This window comes from Moschus berezovskii, chromosome 24 (assembly GCF_049115385.1).
Source record: "Moschus berezovskii isolate FMDL1 chromosome 24, NW_MosBer_1.0, whole genome shotgun sequence".
Classification (NCBI taxonomy): Eukaryota; Metazoa; Chordata; class Mammalia; order Artiodactyla; family Moschidae; genus Moschus; species Moschus berezovskii.
Genome location: NC_142483.1, coordinates 44,942,742 through 44,966,511, shown reverse-complemented (window position 1 = coordinate 44,966,511; position 23,770 = coordinate 44,942,742). Strand labels below are relative to the sequence as shown.

The following is a 23,770-nucleotide window of genomic DNA, read 5'->3' as shown; positions in this document are numbered from 1 at the left end:
TTCTAACTAGAATGCTAATTAGAATTCTAATTCTAATTAGACTTTCCTTAAAGTCTCTTCTATCACTGAACTGCCTCACCACCTTCATTCCCCTGCTCTGGGTCCTTTTTGTTTTGTTTTGTTTATCTTGTTGACTCTCTGGAGGATTTCCTCAAATATGTTGTGATTCCTACACACTCATATATAAACATGCATATATTTGTGTGGTGTGGAGGCAGGTAGTGGGCTTGGCTCAGTAAAAGGCTTCCCTCTAGAGTGGTTGGTAGTGAACAAGTTGTTTCCCTGAAGACTCTAAATGCCAGGATGCAGAGATCTTTTGGCAAAAAATCAGCTCATGTTTTTGTCTGGGGTTTGGATGATGTAAGTGACTAGAGTGAGAGAGGAGGGGATCAAGTGTTACTACAGGTTTTCAGTTGATGCTCTTATTTTTTATTCTTAAATTTAAGAAAGAAAATATTTTTGGCGGTGCTTGCACTGCATGCATGGATCTTAGTTCCCCAACCAGGGACTGAACCCATCCCCCTGCAGTGGAAGCTTGGATTCTTAGCCACTGGACCACCAAAAACCCCTGATGCACTTATTTTTAGCCCTATTCCACCTTACCCTTCATTGCACCAGGGGTTTCCAAATCCCGAGTCATCTGGAGTTTGGGAGGTAGACAGCTGCCTCCTTTCACTGAATTGCCCTCAACAAGTATTTCAAGCTGTCACTCCCTCCATCTAATTTTATTGTGGATGAAACCACCATTTCATCCATTTTCTATCCGCTAGAAATTTGTTTCCCTGTCCCATCATTGTTGTTCATATATTTTAAACCATTTTAACCCATTATTGTTTTATTGGAAGCTAAATGATTTTTAAAAGAATGTTGATAATCCTTTGATACAGTAGTACCACTTTTAGAAAACTAAAACTAATTATTTTGACAATGGTTTATATACTTGTCAGTGTTAATATTTTAGAAAAAATGAAAACAATCCAAGTGACTAACAATAGTAGAATGATTATATGTGGTGGAATGTTCTGCAACCACTAAATATCATAATTTAAGGAATCTTTAGTGATAGGATCAAATATTCTCAATAATATTAAATGAAACATGCAAAGTATAAAATTCAGTGGTGTGTATAGACACTTCAGTTTTCTTAAATGTATTAACACATGCCTAGCAAAGACTGGAAGGAAATAAATATCTGAGGTATTAATAGTGGTTAAATTTTCCTGCATTGTGTACATTTTCTACAGTGAGCCTAAATTACTTTCAAGATCAGAAGGGAAAAACTAAAAAAAAGATTATGGCTTGTTAGGAGTGGTAAGATGTTCTTGTGGGGTGTGGAATGGGTAGTGGGGAACAGCAAAATAAGAGTCAGGGGAAATACAGTGGTCAGTTATCAAGGACCTTATGGCAGGTGAAGGGATTCAGCTGGAGAATATATGTAACCTCACTGTTTGTGACATGCAGTTATAGCTGTGGAGAGTGGAGGCTGGGCTGGTGAGGGGAGAAATGACTCTGGAGACCATGCAGACCACTTCTGTCAGAGTCCAGGAGAGACCCTGGATTCTAACCCAGGCAGCAGCAGAGGCCAGAGGAGAAGAGACAGATGGAATGAGCAGGCCTTCGGGGCACGGAGGATCAATCCAGTCCTCCACACCCTATGACACATGATCTCTGCGAACTGGGGCCTAGCCCAGACCCAAGAGGTCCTGGTTTCTTTTTGCCTCTCTGGGGCTGCCCTGTGTCACCCTGGGTGTGAGGAGGCAACCTAAGTCCTAGCGGGCTACTTGGCTACCCAGGTCCCCATGCTGGGCCAATAGCAAGGTTGTAAGGCAATGGCACCCCACTCCAGTACTCTTGCTGGAAAATCTCATGGACAGAGGAGCCTGGAAGGCTGCAGTCCACGGGGTCACTGAGGGTCAGACACGACTGAGTGACTTCACTTTCACTTTTCACTTTCATGCATTGGAGAAGGAAATGGCAACCCACTCCAGTGTTCTTGCCTGGAGAATCCCAGGGACAGGGGAGCCTGGTGGGCTGCAGTCTGTGGGGTCGCACAGAGTCAGACACGACTGAAGTGACTTAGCAGCAGCAGCAGCAACTGCTCTGTTAGTTGGAGGGGTTTCCTATATGCTAGGCATTCTACTAAGTGCCAAATGTTTTTTATCTCATTTAGACTTCACCTGAGGAGGGAAGTTCTCTTATTATCTACATTCTCTTTATTCTTTTTTTTTTTTTTTGAAATAAGCTTTTATTGGAGCATGGTTGCTTTACAATGTTGTGTTAGTTTCTACTGTACAGCAAAGTGAATCAGGTATAGGTATACATATGCCCCTGCTTTTTTGGATTATCTACATTTTCATAGTCAGTAGTCACAGTCAGGATTAAGATAACTGAGGCTAAAGACCATTATCCCCTCGCCCAAGCAATCTTCTCAGTGTGCCTCCAAGAACCCCTCTCCTCATCTAAAAGTGCTTTGTTTAATTGGAACAACAGTCCTTGCCTGTGGTAAGAAGTTCAGTGGTACAAGAGCAGACAACAAAGAAGTTGTGTCCCTCCCAGCCCAGAGTACTCCAGTATGTGCATCACTGAGATAACTGTTGTCAATTTCTTGGGGATCCTCTCAGACATGCATTTATAGTCATATATCACACACACACACACACGAGCTTAGGATACTTTTTTTTTTTAACTCAGTGTGTCTTGGAGATGGTTCGTTTGCCTGTAAGATCTATCTCATTCTTTTTCACTGCTGTGTGATATTCTGTTACATGGAGGTACCATGATTCATGGAGCAAGTGCCCTACTGGTGGTCAGGTAGGTTCTTTTCTATCTTTTGCTTTTACAAACAATGCCATGATGAATATCCCAGCATACTGTCCTATATCAGTTTATCCTGCAAAGTTGTATGCATACAATTTTGTTTGCAGGATAAATTGATAAAGGGTATGTGCATTTGATATTTAGATAGAAATTGCAAAAGCAGTTCCCAGTATGTGTGAAAATGCTCACTTCCCTGAATCCTGTTATTGTTATCTTTTCTGCTCTGATAAATGAAAAATGCTCTCATATTTTAGTTTACAGTTATGAGTGAACCTGAATATCATGTCTTGTGTTTAAAAGCCATGTGTATTTCTTTTTGTGTGTGAATTGCCTTTACATGTTCTTTAAGCATTTTTTTTTTTCCTGTTGGGTTGTTAATCCTCTTAAGAATTTATTTCTAAAGTGAAAGCGAAAGTCGCTCAGTTGAGTCCGACTCTTTGCGACCCCATAGACCATACAGTCCATGGAATTCTCCAGGCCAGAATATGGAAGTGGGTAGTCTTTCTCTTCGGAGAAGGCAATGGCAAGCCACTCCAGTACCCTTGCCTAGAAAATCCCATGGATGGAGGAGCCTGGTAGGCTGCAGTCTGTGGGGTCGCTAAGGGTCGGACACGACTGAGCGACTTCACTTTCACTTTTCACTTTCACACATTGGAGAAGGAAATGGCAACCCACTCCAGTGTTCTTGCCTGGAGAATCCCAGGGACGGGGGAGCCTGGTGGGCTTCCGTCTATGGGGTCACACAGAGTCGGACACGACTGAAGTGGCTTAGCAGCAGCAGCAGTCTTTCTCTTCTCCAGGGGATCTTCCCAAGCCAGGGATCAAACCCAGGTCTCCTGCACTGCAGGCGGATTCTTGACCAGCTGAGCCACAAGGAAAGCCCTAAGAATTTCTATCAATTCTGTAGTAAAGAAATGACTCTTCTCATCTGCCATATGTGCTGCAAGTATTTCCCCCAGTTTACAATCAGTCCCTTTACTGTGATCTTTGCTGTTTGCATATTTACCATTTATTGTCAGATCAAAGACTTGCCCTCTTCAAGATGATTCATTCTTCCATGATTTCTCCTAGTCCTTTGAGACAGGTTTATTGGAAATCCATTTTACAGTAGGGACCGAGTTGGGTCCTGGCCCCACAGCCGGCCGCTTTTCCCCGGGTTCCAGCAGGAGGAACCGAGCGGGAGAACCGCAAAGATGGTGACCCCTCCTCGCTTCCTGGAGCTGCGAGGCAAGAGGCTGCAGCCTGGCACTCTCTTCCCGGCCGGTTCACTGAGCCGCGCTCGCGCGCTGACTGAGGGTCCCGGATCTGGGTTGGATTGGCTGGCGCCTGGAAGACCCGGAGGTGAGGGTCCTGGGGAGGGGTAATTGCACGGGGAAGGGGGAAGAGCGGGAAGGGGCGGGGTGAGTCAGGAGGATGGAGGGGAAGGAGGGATCGGCAGTTTGGCCAAGGGAGGATCTAGCTATAGTCAGGCGCTGGGAGGGGGTGCGTTGGGAAGGAAAGCGGAGGAGAGGCTGCAGCCTGAGGTCAGCTACGGAGAGGAGGAGGCTGCCACCGGGGAGTGGGCGCTGTGCTGGGAGCCGGGGATGGGGCCAGGGCAGGCAGGGAAAGAATACGTATGAGGGTGGGGAAGAGCAGAGACTTACAGGCGAAGGGGGCGGGGCGGCGGAAGGAATAGACGGGGTGGGAGGGTGAGGGGAATGGGTTGGAGGAGGGGCTCATACCAGCGCAGGGACAGCTTCTCCAGTCCCTGGGACTCCGGTCCTGCCGAGCTGACTTCTTTCTCCTCGGACCGCTGGAAACAAGTTAGACGTGCCACTGCGGACAAGATTATTTTCCCAAAGTTCTTGAGAGTATTCTACTCTGGCCCTGCTGCTCACTTACCTCCAACCCAGGACAAATCCCTAACTTCTCTGAACGTAAATCCTCTCTTCCACTGAGGGTTAGGCGGTTGGGATGAAATGAGGCGATTGAAAGGGATTTGTAACTCTTTATTTAAAGGTTGAGTGGTTGCAGAAGCCTGCCATAGTCCTGTGGATGTTGTTGTTTAGTCGCTAAGTTGTGTCCAACTCTTGCAACCCCTGGGCTGTAGCCTTCCGGGCTCCTCTATCCATGGGATTTCCCAAGCAAGAATACTGGAGTGGGTTGCCATTTTCTTCTCCGGGGGATCTTCCGGACCCAGGAATCAAACCGGAGTCTCCTGTGTTTCCTGCATTGGCAGGCGGGTTCTTTACCATGGACTCACCAGGGAAGCCCATTCCTGTGGATAGGTGTGGATGAGAGAAACCAACCCTAACTTGACTGGGAAAACTTTTACTTTCACAGTTCAACATGGAGTACAGTGCTGGCTGACTGCCTCAGGTATAGACGTCAAATGGCAGGAGCTGCTGAGCCACTGTTTTTTTGTCCCCTGGTGGTGGTGAGCCTTCAACTGGGCAGACTGGGCCCAGCAAAGCCCTTAGTCAGGCTCAGTCCTGCCCCTGGAGCTGGTCTGGATTTCCCATCACCGCTGCTGGGAGTTACAGCAAATCTACTTGAAGCTTGAGAGTAAGAAGCAGAGAGGTCTTGGCTGTTGAGAGGAAACAGGTCAGAGAGGGGAGATGTGAAGTTATAACTCAGTTCCCAAAAGTTAGATGAGAGTCCAAAGAACCATTATGCTGAGGAAGGAGCCAGCATTTATGGGCTATCCCCATTGCTTATAAGCCAAGGGACGGGGAGAAGTTAGGGCCAGCACTTAAAAAAAAAAAAAACAACTACTTATTTGGCTGTCACAGGTCTTAGTTGAGCACACGGGATCAGTTGCAGCATGTGGGATCTGGTTCCCTGACCAGGGATGGAACTTGGGCCCCCTGCAATGGGAGGACGGAGTCTTAGCCACTGGACCAGTAGGGAAGTGCCAGGAGCTATTCTGTAGCAGATGCAATTTATTACTCCCTTGCTGAGATGGCCCGTTCTGACACCCACCTTGTACTTTTTCCAACCCTAACGCCCCCATCTACAGTTTTCCCGAGGCAAGGCAGTCTTTCATGGGACATCAGGCATTCCACTGGGCTCGGAGGGAAACCGACGGGGAAGCCTTCTACGAGGCCGCTATCGAGAGGCCCCTCTCAATTCCTAGACAGCCGAGGGCTGCGCCAGACAGGAGCCGCCGGCCTCTGATGACGCACTACCGGCCGCGCCGCTGTTCTTCCGGCCTCGGCAGGTGACTCTAATCCCTGGGTCTCCGTGTACCTCACGGACTGTGGTCGCTGCCCTGTGGGGAGCCCCCGGACATCACGGTGAGCGGGCGGGACCCAGGGGAAGGGAAAGACGGACACCGCACGCCTCTCGGCGGTGGCGGCGGCCCTGGTTTATGTGGAAACCAGCCCGGGCCTCGTTCTCCCCGAATATTTGCGTACCGGGACGGCCCCGAGCTCCTGGCAGCCCATCCCCGCTTGCAGCTTCAGCACTGCATCACCAGGGCCTGGCACACAGAACACGCCTAAGAAGATGCTGGCGTGAATGATGATTGAGTAACGAAATGACCGATACCTCGGACTCGGGTTCGGAAACGAAATCCTGGGGGCAAGAGTTCTCCGTTTGGGTACAGCTGTTTCCCCCAACAGTCCTGCAGCTCAAACTTAAAAAATTTGAAGGGACTTAAGAGGAGAAAGCAAACAGTATGAAACGCACTAGCGAGAGAGTTTGGAGACCTGAGCTGTAATTCCCTGGGATACCGAACCGGTTTCTTGATCTCTAATGTTGAATTGTCACTGCCTTCTTTTCTCTACAAAGCTCAGTTGACAGTATGTACGCTGAAACGTTTATGTCTAACAACAAAAGTTTACTATCCATTACTTGCCAAAGATTACGTAGAATTTAGAGGCGGGACTACAAGAGTGAGTGACCTCGGAGCCTTGCCAAGTGGGAAGTCGCTTCCCAGTGTAGTACTGGAAGATATATATGTGAGCAGATCTGTGATAATATTTTAAACCGCGTTTATTTGGCACTTAACGGGTACCAGGCACTGTTTGAAACAGTTGTGCATTTATTTAGGCTTCACAGCATCTAATTTTTAATGAGGAAATCGAGGTCCGTAGAGAATAGATGACTTATCCGAGGACGCACTGCTATTAAGTGACCCAGTGCTGCAGAAAATGTAGGTCCAGGGTGCTGTTGCAGCCTGGAGGAATACTTTACTTGAGGCCAACAAGCAAATCAGGAAGGGCTTCACAAGACAGTACGTTTAAGTGTGGTCTTATGTAAGGAATTGTGGTTTCGGTTCTTGAAAAACACCTGGCTTCCCAGAATCCTTCAACCGCTTCTAGAGGAGTAGCAAAGTGGCAGCAGGGAGAAACCTTACAAGACATGAGGAGGATGCTGCTGCTGCTGCTGCTAAGTCACTTCAGTCGTATCCGACTTGTGTGACCCCACAGACGGAAGCCCACCAGGCTCCCCCGTCCCTGGGATTCTCCAGACAAGAACACTGGAGTGGCTTGCCATTGCCTTCTCCGGAGGAGGATGCTAGGTCCCTGTAAATTTTAGCAAGATGAAATTGGATATATATAAGTGTGTGTGTGCGTATATACCTGTTTTCCCCAAATCTGGATTAAGTTTGATCCTTTTAGCATCTTAAAATCATGAACAGATATTTCACATTATCTTATTTGTGTAAGCATTCCATTCTGGCCGACTTGGAAGCCAGGTGTCAGCAAAGTGTGACCCATGGGCTAAATTTTGGTCTACCACCTGTTTTTGTTTAAAAAAAAAATGTTGAAACAAACAAGCTCACTTGTTTACATATTGTCTAGTTCTGTTTCAAACGACAAAGGCAATGCTTGCTAACTTTTGATGTAGACAAACAGCTTAGATGATCCACAACTAGAGAGTAGATGTAACAGACTTGTCCTTCTTAAATGTGATATTTCCGGACTTCTGTTGAGTGCTTGCTGTGTGGCATATATCTTTATAAGTGCTTTATGTGAATTAACTCATTTAGTCAAGGGTTTCACAGAGTCTTGGAGCTGGAAGGACTTGGAATATTACCTGATTTGTCACCTTTTTCAGACAAATAGTCTGTTCACACGGACTATGGCAGAGCAAAGTTTCTTGAGTTTCAGTACACCACTTTGCCACTTTGATCTTATTCTGAATGGGATACCTATACCATATTCATTAGATGTGGCATTTAAAAAAAAGGGGGGGGGGTTTTGCGGAGGTTTAAAACTCTGAGCCAGATCTTTCACTTTAAGATATTTTTCTGATTATAACAGTAATTCATGTTTATTGCAGGAAAAATGAAATATGTAGAAGAATATAAAGGACAAAATAAAGTAACCCATTAAATGATCTAGAGATCAGTTGTTGACATTTTGGAGGGTCCTCCCCTGTCCTTTTTTATGTGTGTGTTTTGTGTATATCTGTATAGTTGATAATTATTTCTGTCTATTGAATGCTTACTTTAGTACTGGTATATATGTGTATATTTTTTGTTTTTAGTGTTTTGTAGTCTCCTGTTTTAACATATTTAAACATTTTAACATATTTAACTCATATTCTCATGAGTATTCTTTGAAAACATGAGTCTTCATAATTTCATAATCTGTCATATTGATATACCATCAATTTTTACTTGCCTTTATTGTCTTAAAATTATAGAAACAATGTGATCCTTGCACTTAAGTCTCTGTGCTCATCTCTGATTATATTTTTTCACTTTTTTCTCTGATTACAGAGTTTTTTTTGTTTTTTTGATTACAGAGTTATTTATTTATTTCTACAGGAAAACTTTCAAGCATTACAAAAAGAAAGGCCTTAAGACAACAAGTTTCAGATTTCTCTGGTGGTCCAATGGTTAAGACTCTGTGCTCCCAACCCAGGAGCCAAAGGTTCAATCCCTTATTGGAGAAGATCCTGCATGCCACGTGGTACAGCCAGAAAAAAGAAAAAAGTATACCATAATCTTATTCCTCAGAGATGATCATCCCTAACAAATTGATAGCTATTCTGAGAGATTTAAGTTATTTATTTATTTAGGCCATGCTGTGCAGCTTCTGTGACCTTAGTTCCCCAACCAGGGATTGAGCCAGGCCCTCAGCAGTGAAAGTGCAGAGTACTAACCACTGGACCACCAGAGAATTCCTTAAGTTAGTTTTTAAAAAATAAGGCAGAATATAAATAATTGAGGAAATATTTTAACATACATATATGATGCTACATTTGTATCTGAAATTATGACATACTGAAAAATTTGAGGATCTTCTGAGATACATTGCAGGTGTATATAGTATAGACTGAGAATTTTGTTCTGAGTTCCTGTACCTACAAAATGGTGATCATGGTGTCCCAATTGCCACTCAGCATACAACTTTAAGACCTAATATATATAACTAGATTATCTCTAGAAAGATGGTACCAGGTTACATTCCCACCGGTTGTGTGTGAGAGGCTCTTTTCCTGACCTTTGCCAGTTTTTGAGTTTTAGCATTAAAGAGAAAATTTCCAATTTGATATAAAAATTAATTCTTTATTCTTTCAGTTCTCTGTTTGATTACCATGGAGGTGGAGCTTTGTTTTGATATGTTTATTGGCTTTTTGTAATTCTTGGAGTATTTGTTATACTACCCATTTTTCTGTCAGTTCATCTTTTTTCTTTACTCATTAATAAGAATCTTTTTATTTATCAGGTCCATCTGCTCTTTTGATGTGTAAATTTAAAAAATACATTTTTTTAACCCTTTACTCAGTTTAGATTTGTTTTAAATTGAGTAAAGGGTTTAAAAAAATGTATTTATTTTGGTATGTGGTATGAAATAGGAATCTCACTAAGTGTTTTTTCCAGATAAACAATGTCAGCATAATTTGGGAGAAATTGATTTTTTATGATTAGAAATGCCAATTTGTATCATATTAAATTATTTTACATATTTCTCTTAGGGGATTCAGTTCAGTTCAGTCGCTCAGTTGTGTCCGACTCTTTGCGACCCCATGAATCACAGCATGCCAGGCCTCCCTGTCCATCACCAAATCCCGGAGCTCACTCAAACTCATGTCCATCAAGTCGGTGATGCCATCCAGCCATCTCATTCTCTGTCATCCCCTTCTCCTCCTGCCCCCAATCCTTCCAAGCATCAGACTCTTTTCCATTGAGTTAGCTCGTCGCATGAGCTGGCCAAAGTATTGCAGTTTCAGCTTTAGCATCAGTCCTTCCAATGAACACCCAGGATTGATCTCCTTTAGAATGGACTGGTTGGATCTCCTTACAGTCCAAGGGACTCTCAAGAGTCTTCTCCAACACCACAGTTCAAAAGCATCAATTCTTCGGCGATCAGCTTTCTTCACAGTCCAACTCTCACGTCCATACATGACCATGGGAAAAACCATAGCCTTGACTAGACGGACCTTTGTTGGCAAAGTAATGTCTCTGCTTTTTAATATGCTATCAAGGTTGGTCATAACTTTCCTTCCAAGGAGTAAGCGTCTTTTAATTTCATGGCTGCAATCAGCATCCGCAGTGATTTTGGAGCCCAAAAAAATAAAGTCTGACACTGTTTCCACTGTTTTTCCATCTATTTCCCATGAAGTGAAGGGACCAGATGCCATGATCTTTGTTTTCTGAATGTTGAGCTTCAAGCCAACCTTTTCACTCTCCTCTTTCACTTTCATCAAGAGGCTTTTGAGTTCCTCTTCACTTTCTGCCATAAGGGTGGTGTCATCTGCATATCTGAGGTTATTGATATTTCTCCCGGCAATCTTGATTCCAGCTGGTGCTTCTTCCAGCCCAGTGTTCCTCATGATGTACTCTGCATATAAGTTAAATAAGCAGGGTGACAATATACAACCTTGATGTACTCCTTTTCCTATTTGGAACCAGGTTTAGGGGATTAAGAGTCTATAAAGTCAAAAGCCAGAGTTTAACTTCCTTGTAAATGTGTAAACTCACCATTAAGTTTTCCTAGTTACGCTCTCTCTCTCTTTTTTTTAAAGCTGTGCCACACAGTATGCAGAATCTTAGTTCCCCCACCAGGGATTGAACCCCCACTCCCTGCATTGGAATGGCAGAGTCTTAACCACTGAACTGCTGGGGAGATCCCCTAGCTATATACTCTTGATGATTTTATCTGTTACCCCGAGAATTTCAATTACTCTCTTTATGACAAAAATTCTAGATATAACTTTTCTGCCCATACCTCTCTTCTCTAATATCCATGTATGCCTGATATTTCAAACTGAATGTATCTTTTCCCTCCCAAACCAGTGTTCCCATTCTCATTAAAGGTTACTGTCATCACTCAAGCTTCAAACCTGCAAATTATCATAAACTTTTTCTCCTTACATCTCCCTCTAATATTCCTCTTGTCCTGTTGTTTTCTCTCCGTCAGCCCAGTCCCCTTATTGGACTGCTGAAACAACCTCTCAGGGGTACTCCAGCCTTCACCTTGCCTCCTACCTTTCACCCCTGTACAGACTTCTCTTGTACTATGGACAAAAGGATGTGTGTGTGTAATAGCAGATCTAATCATGTTACATCTTTTTTTCAAACCTTTTCCGGTCATTTTTGTGGCTTTCTGCTCAGTTTAGGGTTAATTCCTTAAAATGACCTGCAGGATTGTATTTACTTGCCTCAGGCTTCATGGCTTATTTCTAGTGTTTCATACTTTGGCCTTACTAGATCTTGTTCATTCTTCTGAAACATGGGGCTTGATTCCTTTTATATATTCCATTTCACTTCTCTTGATATCTTCTTTTCCCTCTTCACCCATCTAATCCTTGCTTATCTCTTCTTCAGCGAGGCTTTCTTTCCCAGGTTAGATTAGGTCCCCTCTACTCTACATTCCACAGTGCCCAATATTTCTGCTTTTTTAATCCCCTTATTTGCAACTACTGGTGTAATTTCTTTGTTGAGCTGTGATGTAAGCTCTGGGTGGGCAGGGTCATGTCTGACTTTTTCTGCACTTTCTAGCTCTGATTATACCCAGACCCCACTCTACCTCATGAATATCTGTAGGATTCTGCAGTGGGTCCACGTTATGTCCCTGTTATGGAAGAGGATCAGGAAATCCCACCTAGAATCCTCCTAAACCTCTAAAACTCAACACTGAGGCACAGACCTTGATGAGAAGGCCACAGAGCTGGTCTTATTAATTACTTCACCAGACATCCTATTCTTTCATGTTTTTTGAGGTCTTGATTATGATAAACCATCTCTCTGCCTTCTGTTTTTCTTGAGATGTTTCCAGTTTTACTTCTCACTTCAAGGTTATATGGAGAGATATTTTTTGATGAACAGTTACAATTTTGACTTTGCAAAAACCAGAAACTCTACTATTTTTGCAACCCTTTATAAGTCAAAAATTATTTCACAGAGTGTTTTCTTTTAACTGCAGCCTGCAGTCTTATATTGAGTTGTGCCCGAAGAAAAAAATTTTCACTGATAAGACATCTTGAAGAAAGGACAATCAGTGTATCTCTCAGTTCAGTTCAGTTCAGCTCAGTACAGCTCAGTTCAGCTCAGTCGCGTCCAACTCTATGCGACCCCATGAATCACAGCATGCCAGACCTCCCTGTCCATCACCAACTCCCACAGTTCACTCAGAGTCATGTCCATCAAGTCGGTGATGCCATCCAGAGAGTGAAAAAGTTGGCTTAAAGTTCAACATTCAGAAAACTAAGTGTATCTCTATGTTGTTTCAAATAAAGAGAAATCCCTAACTACTATCCAGCTCCTCGACATATAGGGGAGGTGGGTGGATCAGACGTAATGCATTAGCCTTGCAATGAGGCCATTTCCCCCACTTAAATTTTGATTTATTAATTGCCTTTTCTTTAGATTATTGTATAATGGAAAGAGTGGACTAATTGACATGTGTATTCCCATTCATAGTTATTTTTACCTTTATAAATAACATTCTGATGTATTTATCAAGTGCTTGAGTATTTCCTAATATGTTAGTCTGTCTTGCTGTCACTTTAACAGCTGACAGATGGAGTTTGTGAATCCAGAAAGCTGGAAGCCATCCCTAACACTTGGTGATGCAGGCATATTGCTATCCTGACAGGTTTTGTGTGCGTTATCAGACAGTATCCTCAGAAAACAGCTCTTTCTCATTTTTCTGTTTACTGGGACAGTGATATCCCCTCCCCCACCTTTTTTTCCTCTATGAGCAGGGCTCCACTTTTCCAGCCTTGAAGTCTTTTACAATCAAAGCAAAGAGAAGGTTTGTGGATGTTGAATATGCAAGGAGCTGAAGAGAGAGAGATTGGAAGAGAGATTTGTCCAGGTGAGTGAGCAAGTGTTCACCAGTGGAAGAAATAGGAGGGCTTTGGAAATTTTCAAAGAGAAACTGAATGAAGCTCAAAAGAGAAAATTGCCCTCTCTTTTGGGATGTTGGGATGAATGTGAGTGAAATCTCTTGGGGCCAGCTTTTCCCTGGTACTCATTTGATCTCATTCCCACTATTTGGCTCGTTTATATTCTCCCACCGTTTTGCCCTAATCTTAGTCTGTTATTTGTCTTTTTCCTTTTATCTCCCTTGTCTCTGATTGCCTCACTTCCTTGTGTCTGCAGCTGCCCATTTCTCATTAATGATTATCACGTTACCCTGGTGCAGATCTGTTCCACCGCTTATAACTCTGAATTACGTGCTCACTTGCTCTTATTGACCCTTACTCATAGGCCAGTATTGAGACCTGTCAAAATGAGGTCCCTCTAAGTTAAGGGACTTGCACTCTGCCCTACACAGGAGACATTCACTGTGGTGGTTTTTTTCAGGTTGGATGAACAAGCCTGCTCCAGAGCAGGATGGCACTGATATTGAGTTGCCTGGGGTAGCATCAAAGAGATCCCGAGAGGAGTCTACATTTGAAGAAAAACATATATGTGAGGACATGAAGGAAAACCCTCCCAGAGAGGCTCCTGGACCACGCTTTTTCCGAGAAGGTTTTGGAGCAATAACTTTTATCCATAAAGAAGCACCTCCAGAAATGATTAGCCCAGAATATCATTTTGAGAGAAGCTTGCTTTTGACCTCAAGTCTTGTTACACATCTCAGGGTTTCTACGGAAGAGAGCCTACATAAATGGGAGACAAGTAGCAGAGACACCAATGAGATTTCAGGCCAAAGTAAATGTTTGACCCTCTCTACACAGAAAAAATCTTGGAAATGTGGTGAATGTGGGAAAACCTTTACTCAGCGCTCATCCTTTACGCAGCATCAGAGGACTCACACACGCCCCTACACGTGTGAGGAATGTGGGAAAAGGTTCAGTCGCAGCTCGTTCCTTATTCGACATGAAAGAATCCACACTGGAGTGAAGCCGTATGAGTGTGAGCAGTGTGGGAAAGCATTCAGATGTCGGTCGTTTCTCACTCAGCATCAGAGAATCCACACTGGAGAGAAACCGTATAGGTGTAACGCATGTGGGAATGCCTTCCGCAATCATTCGCATCTCACCGAACACCAGAGAACTCATACTGGAGAGAAACCTTACCGGTGTGATAGATGTGGGAAGGCCTTCAGTCAGAACACACACCTCACTCATCATCAGAGAATTCACACTGGTGAGAGACCTTATTTATGCAACGAATGTGGCTCTTCTTTTCGCAAACACTCAAATCTTACACAGCATCAGAGAATTCACACTGGGGAAAAACCGTATAAATGTGACGAGTGTGGGAAAACTTTCCATACAAAGGCAAACCTCTCTCAGCATCAGAGAATTCATACTGGAGAGAAACCCTATAAATGTAAGGACTGTGGGAAAACCTTTTGTCAGAGCCCATCCCTTGTTAAACACCAGCGAATTCACACTGGAGAAAAACCCTATCAATGTAAGGAATGTGGCAAAGCGTTTGCGCAGAGCACCCCACTCACTAAACACCAGAGAATCCACACAGGAGAAAGGCCCTACAAATGCGGCGAATGCGGTAAAGCCTTCATTCAGGGCATTTGCCTTGTTCGGCATCAGAGAAGTCACACTGGAGAAAAACCCTATAAATGCAGCGAGTGTGGGAAGGGCTTTAACCAGAACACCTGCCTCACCCAGCACATGAGGATTCATACCGGAGAGAAGCCCTATCAATGTCAAGAATGTGGGAAAGCCTTTGCTCACAACACATCTCTTACTGAACATCACAGAACTCACACTGGTGAGAAGCTCTACAAATGTAGTGAGTGTGAGAAAACCTTCCGCAAGTATGCACACCTCAGTGAACATTACAGGATTCACACTGGGGAGAAGCCTTACGAGTGTGTTGAATGTGGAAAATTCTTCAGACATAGTTCAGTCCTTTTCAGACATCAGAAACTGCACAGTGCTGAATAAACGTGGCATTCATGTGACGGTTTCTCTAGGGAGAGTGCTAGGAATCTGGCCCAAGGGAGAGGCACAGGAAGAGTTCCTAGAGGGAAGGATAAAGGAGCCTTGGACACCACACTCAGAAGAATATTTCCAGACATGGAGGTGGGAATTTGGAGAATGCAGAGCCTACTCCAGGTGGACATCTGGGAATACAGGATAGGAAGGAAGTTCCTACTTTTCAGAGAAATCTTGCCTCCTTGCCATTCCTCTCCGTAGGGTACTCTGATAGCTGGAGGTGCCATTCATTAAGTTAACACTGTGTTTCCCTGATTACACTCCTGCCTTACCTCCCTAACTTGTCACCTGTGTTCACTGCTCACTAGGCTGGGTGGCTTTTCCAAACTGATGCTCAATGTGAAAGTGACAGCTGTTCTGAGGTGGTGCTGGATAGCTTCCAAATGACTGAGGTGGCTACTGTGGGAAGGCTGCCCATCTGTGGACATGGTCCCATGAAGGTTAGACAAACGAAAACAGAATCCTTATTCATTCATTTATTCAAGAAATATCAGGATATATGGCAAGAACTGGGCTGATTGCTACAGGAATGGTGAAGTCTTTTTATCAGAGTGAGGGAGATCTTTCCCAATCCTTTAAAGCTGGAGGGTCTCTTGGGGCTAAGAAGGAAATAAGTCAAAGCTTTTCTCAAATGCTGTCAGTTTGTGGGAAGAAGTCAGATCTGCTCAGAGAGTCACAGAGAGGAAGACCTATCTTCTATCCCTGTGGAATTATTGGCTTCCCCAGAAAGGAAATGGTTTTTGCTGGGTTACCAGTGGTAAGAGGCCTCAGAACAGGAAGCTTGCCTGTGACTGAGCAAGCCACCCACATATTCCTGACCTGGACTAGGGCATATTCCTGTCCTTATCAGTTTGGCTGGGCAACTAGTACACAGGCACCAGGGAGTAGGAGCCCGCTAGGATCAGCTTGGGACTTGGTTTGTTAGCTCTTGGGGTGAGGAAGCATTAATGATAAAGGAAGGCAGCCCCTTTCAGGTTGGCTGGACTTGGGCTTTGGTGGACCAGTCCTTAAGAGAGAAAGCTTCAGTGATAAAGTCACTGTATTGGAGAAGGCTAGGTTTTGTGTAATCACGACATTGGAGGTTTGTTTTTTGCTTTGTTTTGACTGTGCCACTTGGCACAAAGGAATCCGAGTTTCCTGACCAAGATCAAACCCGTGCCCGTTGCAGCGGAAGCGTGGAGTCTTAATCACTGGGCTATCAGGGAAGTCCCGGCACTGGAGATAATCATAGATTCATGAGAGTCAGATGTTTTCTTTTACTGGGACTTTCTTATTCCAGGATGTTTATCATTCTTTGAGATCTAGAGCTATCGAAGGAAACACTTCTCATGGGATGCATTTGGAAAGAATTCTAAAGAGAATTACCTATTTTTCAACTCTGAAAATCAAATGCCATGACTGATGGCATTTTATTTTTTGAGTGAAAAGAAGGGCATGTTTCCCCTTTAATTCTCCATTCTCTTTCTTGTTCTTAGTTGCAACCCAGAGAGTCAGCTGTGGAATATTATAAGAGGATAGCCTTTGACTGGTATTTGAAATAGTTTTCTATGCTCTGAAGTTTATATAGTTTTAAAAAAAATATGACCATTAAACACAACTAAAGTAAGTTAATTCTGGAATGGTTATTTGGAACTCAGCATTAATTTTTTTTTTTTCCACAGCAACTGTCTTACAAGCATTAGTTTGAGCTGTTACCTACCAATAATAGGAATGTGACAGAAATAACGTACTTTTCCCTCTCCAGCTATAAAGATAATGTTCTCAAGCCTGCCATAGGGCAGTTCATAATTGAGTAAATTAATGTCTTAGGGGAAAAAATAACCCAGGAAAACTGTATTTTATGTTCATGGAAAAAAGTCTACAGAAAGCAAATGTCTGTATTTTTTTCAAACACTAAAACATTCATTGCTTGCACATAGTAAATGCTCAGTAAATGTTTATTTGTTGAGTTAGTATATTTTAATCAAACTCTGCTTACCAGGAACTTCTTGACATTTAGAGTGATATTTGTGTTACTGTCTTTGGAGTCTTGACTGGAGGTTAGAGAGGAAAGGGAGAGTTTTCTTGAGAAAGAAGTCGGAAAACCTTAAGGGTGAAGGATGCCTCAGTTGTGAGAAAGGCTTTCTAAAATGGAATGGACAAACCGAGATTTTAATCTTCAGGCTGAGAGTCTGGTACCATTTTTACTTCCTGGAGAAGCAGAAAGAAAAAGAGCTCATCAGCTTTACCCTCATCCCATATTCTCACACACGCAGATATTTACTCCTGACTTTGTGTCAGTTGCTGGCCCACCATGTATTAAGTCACTCCAGCGTGGCCTCAAGTCTAGCTTCTTCCTCAGCCTTCCCTCAGCATATCCAAATCAACCACTATATCCAATTGACTTATAACTCCTAAACTAGGAAGCCACCCCCACTGATGGTGCTTTATCCAAGCTCCCTGATTTATTTCCTAGGCTTTTTTTCCCATTTTCCCAACCAGTCTTGCAGTTTCTTGTACCACTGGGCCATCTTTCACGTGTCTTCTGGATGGTCTTTGCAAGACACACTGTGGCAGCTCTGTGGTTCTCTCTCTGAATAAAGTGTTAGCCTCCAGGGGTACCTGAGTCTCCTCATCTGGCCCGCTCCTGCTTCATCATTTCAGAGGGCATTCCTTGCATGTTCTGCTCCATAGTGCAAATTCCTGTGACTCATCATTGGACTCTAGTTTGGCACCTTTGCACATTCTCTTGCTATCGCCTGCTTCCCTTCCCTGCTTCTGCTTGCTTGGGAGGCTCTCATTTGTCACTTGTGAATGTACTCGGGCAACAACTCTTCAAAGCTGTCTCTGATGACACATGTATTTCTGTATTTTTTTACTTCATCATTTTATGTATCAGGTTATAATGGCTGATAGCTCAGTTGGTAAAGAACCTACCTGCAATGCAGGAGACCTCAGTTCAATCCCTGGGTCAGGAAGATCACTGGAGAAGGGATAGGCTATCCACTCCAGTATTCTTGGGCTTCCCTTGCAGCTCAGCTGGCAAAGAATCTGCCTGCAATGTGGGAGACCTGGTTTGATCCCTGGGTTAGGAAAGGCTGGAGAAGGGAAAGGCCCACTCCAGTATTCTGGCCTGGAGAATTCCACGGGCTGTATAGTCCATGGGGTTGCAAAGAGTTGGACAGGGAAGCCGTGGGGCAGCCTATGTCCTACCCAAGCCTGGCTCTTTATCTGGCCCAACAGTCCCAAAATCTTCATACTACTCAACTCCTGTATCATTGCACAAACACCTTCCTGGTGGCCTGGTTGACCAACTAGAGTTTCTTAGGTACAGAAAAAGTCCAAAGGCAACACTTGCAATCTAAGGAAAATATAGAAATGTTATTTAGAGGACTTCCCTGATAGCTCAGTTGGTAAAGAATCCACCTGCAACGCAGGAGACCCCAGTTCAATTCCTGGGTCAGGAAGATCCACTGGAGAAGGGATAGGCTACCCACTCCAGTATTCTTGGGCTTCCCTTGTGGCTCAGCTGGCAAAGAATCTGCCTGCAATGCAGGAGACCTGGGTTTGATCCCTGGGTTGGGAAGATCCCCTGGAGAAGGGAATGGCTACCCACTTCAATATTCTGGCCTGGAGAATTCCATGGACTGAACAGTCCATGGGGTTGCAAAGAGTCAGACACGACTGAGCGACTTTCACTTCAGTTCATAATGGCTAGTTTACAAATCTTTCTCTTCTCACTGTCAGCTCCATCAGGGCAGGAGCCATGTGAAATTTATTCATCTTTGTATCCACAGTCTCTGGCCTTTAGTAGGTGCTCAGTAAATACCTATTGAGCTCAATTAAAATTGAGTCAGACAATTCTCCATGCCCAAATGCAGGTTGTGACTTAAGTCCACAGTTACTATCAGAAAGGTACAGTGAATACAAGAGTATGTCATGAAGTGTTTGCCAGAAGTAAGAATTCTGAAACTTCCCCCATGGTACAGAGTGTGTGGTCCACACTGATACAGAGAGGATCTCGTAAGCAAAAGTAATATGTAGCAAAAAATTTGGGGGGCGGTGTTTCTGTTACAAATAAGGCATTTAAATGTCCCATTATAGTTTACAAAAGTGTTTTCAGACATACTGATGTCATGGTCAACAGGAAGAGGAAAATGCATGCAGGTGTAGAAGTGCAGCTATGTCAACTGGAATATCCTTGCAGTGAGAGACAAGCTGAGCAGTGATGCTGGCTTGGCAGGAGAGTAGTTGAGCTTGAAAACCCAAACATGGAAGCCCTTCCTGAACTCATGGCTTTTCTTGGGGCTCTGGAATGATGAAGAATTAGAATGTGTTGCTTATATTCAGTGCATCAAAATGTAATTTGTGACTTTAGAAGAACATGAGATGAGACCGCAGGAGATCCACAAAAGGAGAGAAGGGAAGACAGAAGGATGGTTGAACTTGCCTGAGGTCACACAGCTATTCTCAGGTGAAATTGAAAGTCCAGTGTCCTTGCTTTTCCCTCTGATTTCTCTTCATTGGTTGTACCTCTGCTCCATGATGCCTCTTTCCTTGTGTCTGTTATGCCCTAATTCTGAGAAAGGGAGAAGCTCACTTTAGATCAAGAAGCTTTTTGGCCTGTAGAGTAAGACCTTATTGCATGTAAGTGAGGAGGAGAAATAAGTTGATTCTGCATTTTAACCCCATCTTTTTCCCTACATCATGCAGAAATCTAGTCTAGACCCCCGGTAGCTCTAGTTTCACTTTCTTGCAGCTGCTTGAGCAGGGCTAAGGTCATCTTAGTTCAGTGGGATTTTTTGGTGCCCATTCCTCCAATCCATTTTCCACCTCTCATTGAAGAAGCTCATCACAAATTGCAGCTAAGCCCCAGATTCCTGTTTCTAGTAACCTGCTCTGCCTAGGGCACCCCACTGCAGGGTTAGTTTCCACCCAGCAGAGCCCCTTGATAAGAGATTCTTTGACGTCTAAAAGGGAAAAAATGTGTAGGATTAGGATCTCTGGCACGTGGAATGTTAGGGCTATGAAGGAAGAAGATGCTATCTAATTCAAAAGAATTGTGAGGCTGAGACACTGGGTAAAAAGGCAAGCCCAATGTTGTTCTCTGGTCTGTCAGCTAACAGTTCTGAAAAGGGTCCCCTTTTAGCTGAAGATAGCGATGGTTTCAGTCTGGCATTTCCACTTCTGTTTTCAGCATCATCAATGGACTCCGTTTTGTGAAAATGGTCCATCTGGGAATTTTTAAAAATTTATTTTAATTGGAGGCTAATTACAGTATTGTCCATCTGGAAGTTTGAGCAGATAACTTTGTTGCATCTCATTCACTCAAGTGCTTCCTGAAAGTCTACTACGGCACACTAGGGATATGATGTTAAGAAGTGTTAGTTGCTCAGTTGTGTCAGACTCTTTGCGACCTCATGAACCGTAGCCTGCCAGTCTCCTCTGTCAGTGGTATTCTCCAGGCAAGAACACTGGAGTGGGTTGCCATTCCCCTTCCAGGGAATCTTCCCCACCCAGGAATCGAACCTGGGTGACAGCCCTATTTTCCTGAGCTTGCAGAACATTGGAAATGCCTGGAAGTGGGTCAGGGGCCCTGCTGCCCATAGCTTCATTCCTGGAATATGCAAATACTGCCTGAATGAAGATCAGCAAGCTCTCAAGTTTCTCAGAAGGGGGACAGGGGTGCTGCCTCGAAGGCAGGAAAGTCCTGTAAGTCATTGCAGTCAATGGGGCTTGGAGCTGGGATTTGGGGAGCATGGTAATGTTCCGCAAACATTATTGACCATTTTTAAGTACCAGAAATTCTTGGTAAATTACACAGATTAACTTCATCTAATCCTGGCAGCAACACTATCAAATTTGGTATCTTTGAAATTAATATCTTTACAGAGGGGTAACTTGCCCAGGTTCACACAGTGAGAACCTGGGACTTCAACGCAAAGCAGAGCTCTTGTCTTTTGACCAATTGTTGATCAAACAGCTGGAAGCAGTAGGGTGTTTTTGGTTCCTATGAGGAGACCAATTATCTGACAGTTGAGGCCGAAGCGAGTTAGCAGCAGCAGGAAGGTTGAAGCCAGGTTTAGGGAAACTTTCAGAAAACCTTCAAAGGATGGTGAACTGGAACAGAATTTTGGGAAAGATAAATGTGGTCCGATTGCCGGGTGAATTAACCTGGGGTATGAGTTCCCGGGGACAACCCCTACTCTCACTTGACTTCAGCATCCTTATCCGGGGAAGAGGTATACTGAGGTTCGTTTGCGACTGTTTTGGGGCGGGAGAGGAAGCCCGGCGGCTCGCCAAGGAGGAGACGGCTGCATTTGCTGGCGCGGCGCGTATTGTTGGCGTCAGGCTGGGCCGGAGAGCGGGAGGACCTGCCGGCTGCCTGGGAACCCGCACACGCCAGAGGGCGCAGAAGTGCGGCGGGCGGTGCCTCGCGGTCCGCTTGGTGAGCAGACTTGGCCGTCCCCGGCTGCGGCTGGTCCCAGCAGTTGAGCTGGCCTCAACGCCTCTTTCCGGGCGAGCCAGGCCTTTGGAACACAGGCCGGGGGGTTGGGACCGGCTCCCTTGGAGAGGGAGGGAGGGAAGGCTGTACCAGAGTCTGGGTTTCACTTATTTGTACTTGAGTGAGCGAACTCCGTTTTCTGTGTCCGAGAAACGAATACTATCCCTCATTTTGCCACTTCACAAAGTTGTGCAGGTTGAATAAGTAAATGTGCAAGTTATCTCTTTCCTTTCATTACGTTTTTATTCCTAATAGCAACAGGGTAGGTGCTGTGTGAAGACATCCAGACTCAATATTTTAACAGCAGGTACTATGTATTGTATGCTTATCAGCCGGTATTATTCTAAATACGGTCCATGCATTAATTCATTTATACATCATCACAACCCTATGAAGGTAATTATCAGCTCCATTTAACATTTGTTAAGAATGAAACACAGAAAAGGTAAAGTAACTTACACAATACCGCTTATTGGCTAATAACTGATGGAACGTGGATTCAAACCCAAGAGACTGCCAGCTTCGAGCTCATGTTATATACTTATCTTCAAAGTTTAGTGGAGGGAGATGGAATGTAATCAGTGTTAAACACAGAATGGAAAGTACCACAGTAGATACGTGTGACATTCTTTTAGAATGTTGAGAAAGTGCCTTGGAAAGGTGAAGAAAACTTTTCTAGAGGAAGAAATGTGCTTCATACTTGACCTGAATTTTAAAATTCTTTAGAGGTGTGATTTAATCTAATTAGAAATGCTTGTGTCAAGAGGTGCTAGTGGATTGGGACAGATTAGACTGGAAACTCTGTCACTGTCTTTTGATACAGTATTCTTTACTTTTTATTCATGCTGCTGCTAAGTCACTTCAGTCGTATCCGACTCTGTGTGACCCCATAGACAGAAGCCCACCAGGCTCCCCCGTCCCTGGGATTCTCCAGGCAAGAACACTGGAGTGGGTTGCCATTTCCTTCTCCAATGTGTGAAAGTGAAAAGTGAAAGTGAAGTCGCTCAGTCGTGTCCGACCCTTAGCGACCCCAAGGACTGCAGCCTACCAGGCTCCTCCATCCATGGGATTTTCCAGGCAAGAGTACTGGAGTGGCTTGCCGTTGCCTCATAGGGGTTCCTAAAACCTTTCCTCTTAGGAGAGGTCCCTAACATCTTCCAATAGGCTCCCCCTATCTTTTGTTGGGAGATTCTGCTTCACACTGGGACTGTCTTATTTTCCTGAAATTCATCAGCCTCTGATTGTGAGAGACTCAAGTGCTGGGGTGTTGCCCTGTTGTTCACTTTGTAAGACAAGTGCAGAGAAAAAGAAGCAAGCCGGGCAGTCAGGCAAGAAAAAGAGATTTATTAGAGGGAAAAGAGAGGATGACTGGCTTTTAAGGAGAACCAGCATTCTTTCTGATGGAGTCTTTCTTATACCCCACCAATGAAAAGTTCTCTGAAGGGATGTCATGCAGTCAGAGATCTGGAATCTGGTGGTCTCACAGCTTTGAGAAGATAGGCACCAGTGAGATAACAGGATGCCATTTGAGCAATTTGGTCAGTCTCACAGATCACCTGATTTATTATCGGTTTTCGAGGTTGACATAACGAGCCATCTTATCAATGATACCCCATGTGGGCCCTATCACACTTAGCTTATTTATTTATTTTGGCCATGCCAGGCAGCATGCAGGCTCTTAGTTCCCTGAGCAGGGATCACACCCTTGCTCCCTGCTGTGGAAGCCCAGAGTCTTAACCACTGGGCTGGAGGGAAGTCCCTCAACTTATTCTTAACAAGAGGCCATCTCACTGCTTGACAAATAGTGGCTGCTCACTTAGTACTTTTCGTATAAATGAATAACCAGCTTCAATCAAAGAGGGACTGAAAGGATTTGAGATTTTTGCTTTTTCCCCATCTATCTTTGGAGTCAAAGGATCACAAAATGTTGAGGAAGGTTTAAATATTTTTTTTTTCACAGATTAAAAAAAATCTAATTTTTCATTTCACAGATTAAAAACAAATGAAATCACAATTGAAGCTGAGTGACTTGTTTCAGGTTACCGAATGAGAGAGTGGAACAGCAGAGACTAGAACCCAGACATTTTGACTCAGTCTAGCGCTTGTCTCATTGCCGTT

General features: G+C 44.1%; 1 protein-coding gene across 4 annotated transcripts; it reads left to right on the top strand.

Annotated features, from left to right (window-relative positions):
* The first annotated feature begins 5,881 nt into the window (after positions 1–5,881).
* ZNF502 (zinc finger protein 502) lies at positions 5,882–23,511 on the top strand. Of its 4 annotated transcripts, none has more exons than XM_088831979.1 (3): positions 5,882–6,016; positions 12,961–13,073; positions 13,565–23,511. In XM_088831979.1, exons 2-3 carry the CDS (start codon positions 13,019–13,021, stop codon positions 15,115–15,117), a joined length of 1,608 nt encoding a protein of 535 aa, XP_088688105.1. In that variant the 5' UTR covers positions 5,882–6,016; positions 12,961–13,018; the 3' UTR covers positions 15,118–23,511. The 4 variants fall into 4 exon arrangements, with proteins under 4 accessions (XP_088688105.1, XP_088688104.1, XP_088688103.1 ...); XM_088831978.1 differs by having other exon boundaries at positions 5,957–6,092; XM_088831977.1 differs by lacking the exon at positions 5,882–6,016 and adding an exon at positions 6,465–6,599.
* Positions 23,512–23,770: the final 259 nt, after the last annotated feature.

Bases quoted from the DNA above. Each gene is read 5' to 3' on its own strand.
- ZNF502 (XM_088831979.1), top strand. From the start codon at position 13,019: ATGTTGAATATGCAAGGAGCTGAAGAGAGAGAGATTGGAAGAGAGATT. The intron at 13,074-13,564 runs GTGAGTGAGCAA...GGTTTTTTTCAG, and splicing joins TGGAAGAGAGATTTGTCCAG to GTTGGATGAACAAGCCTGCT.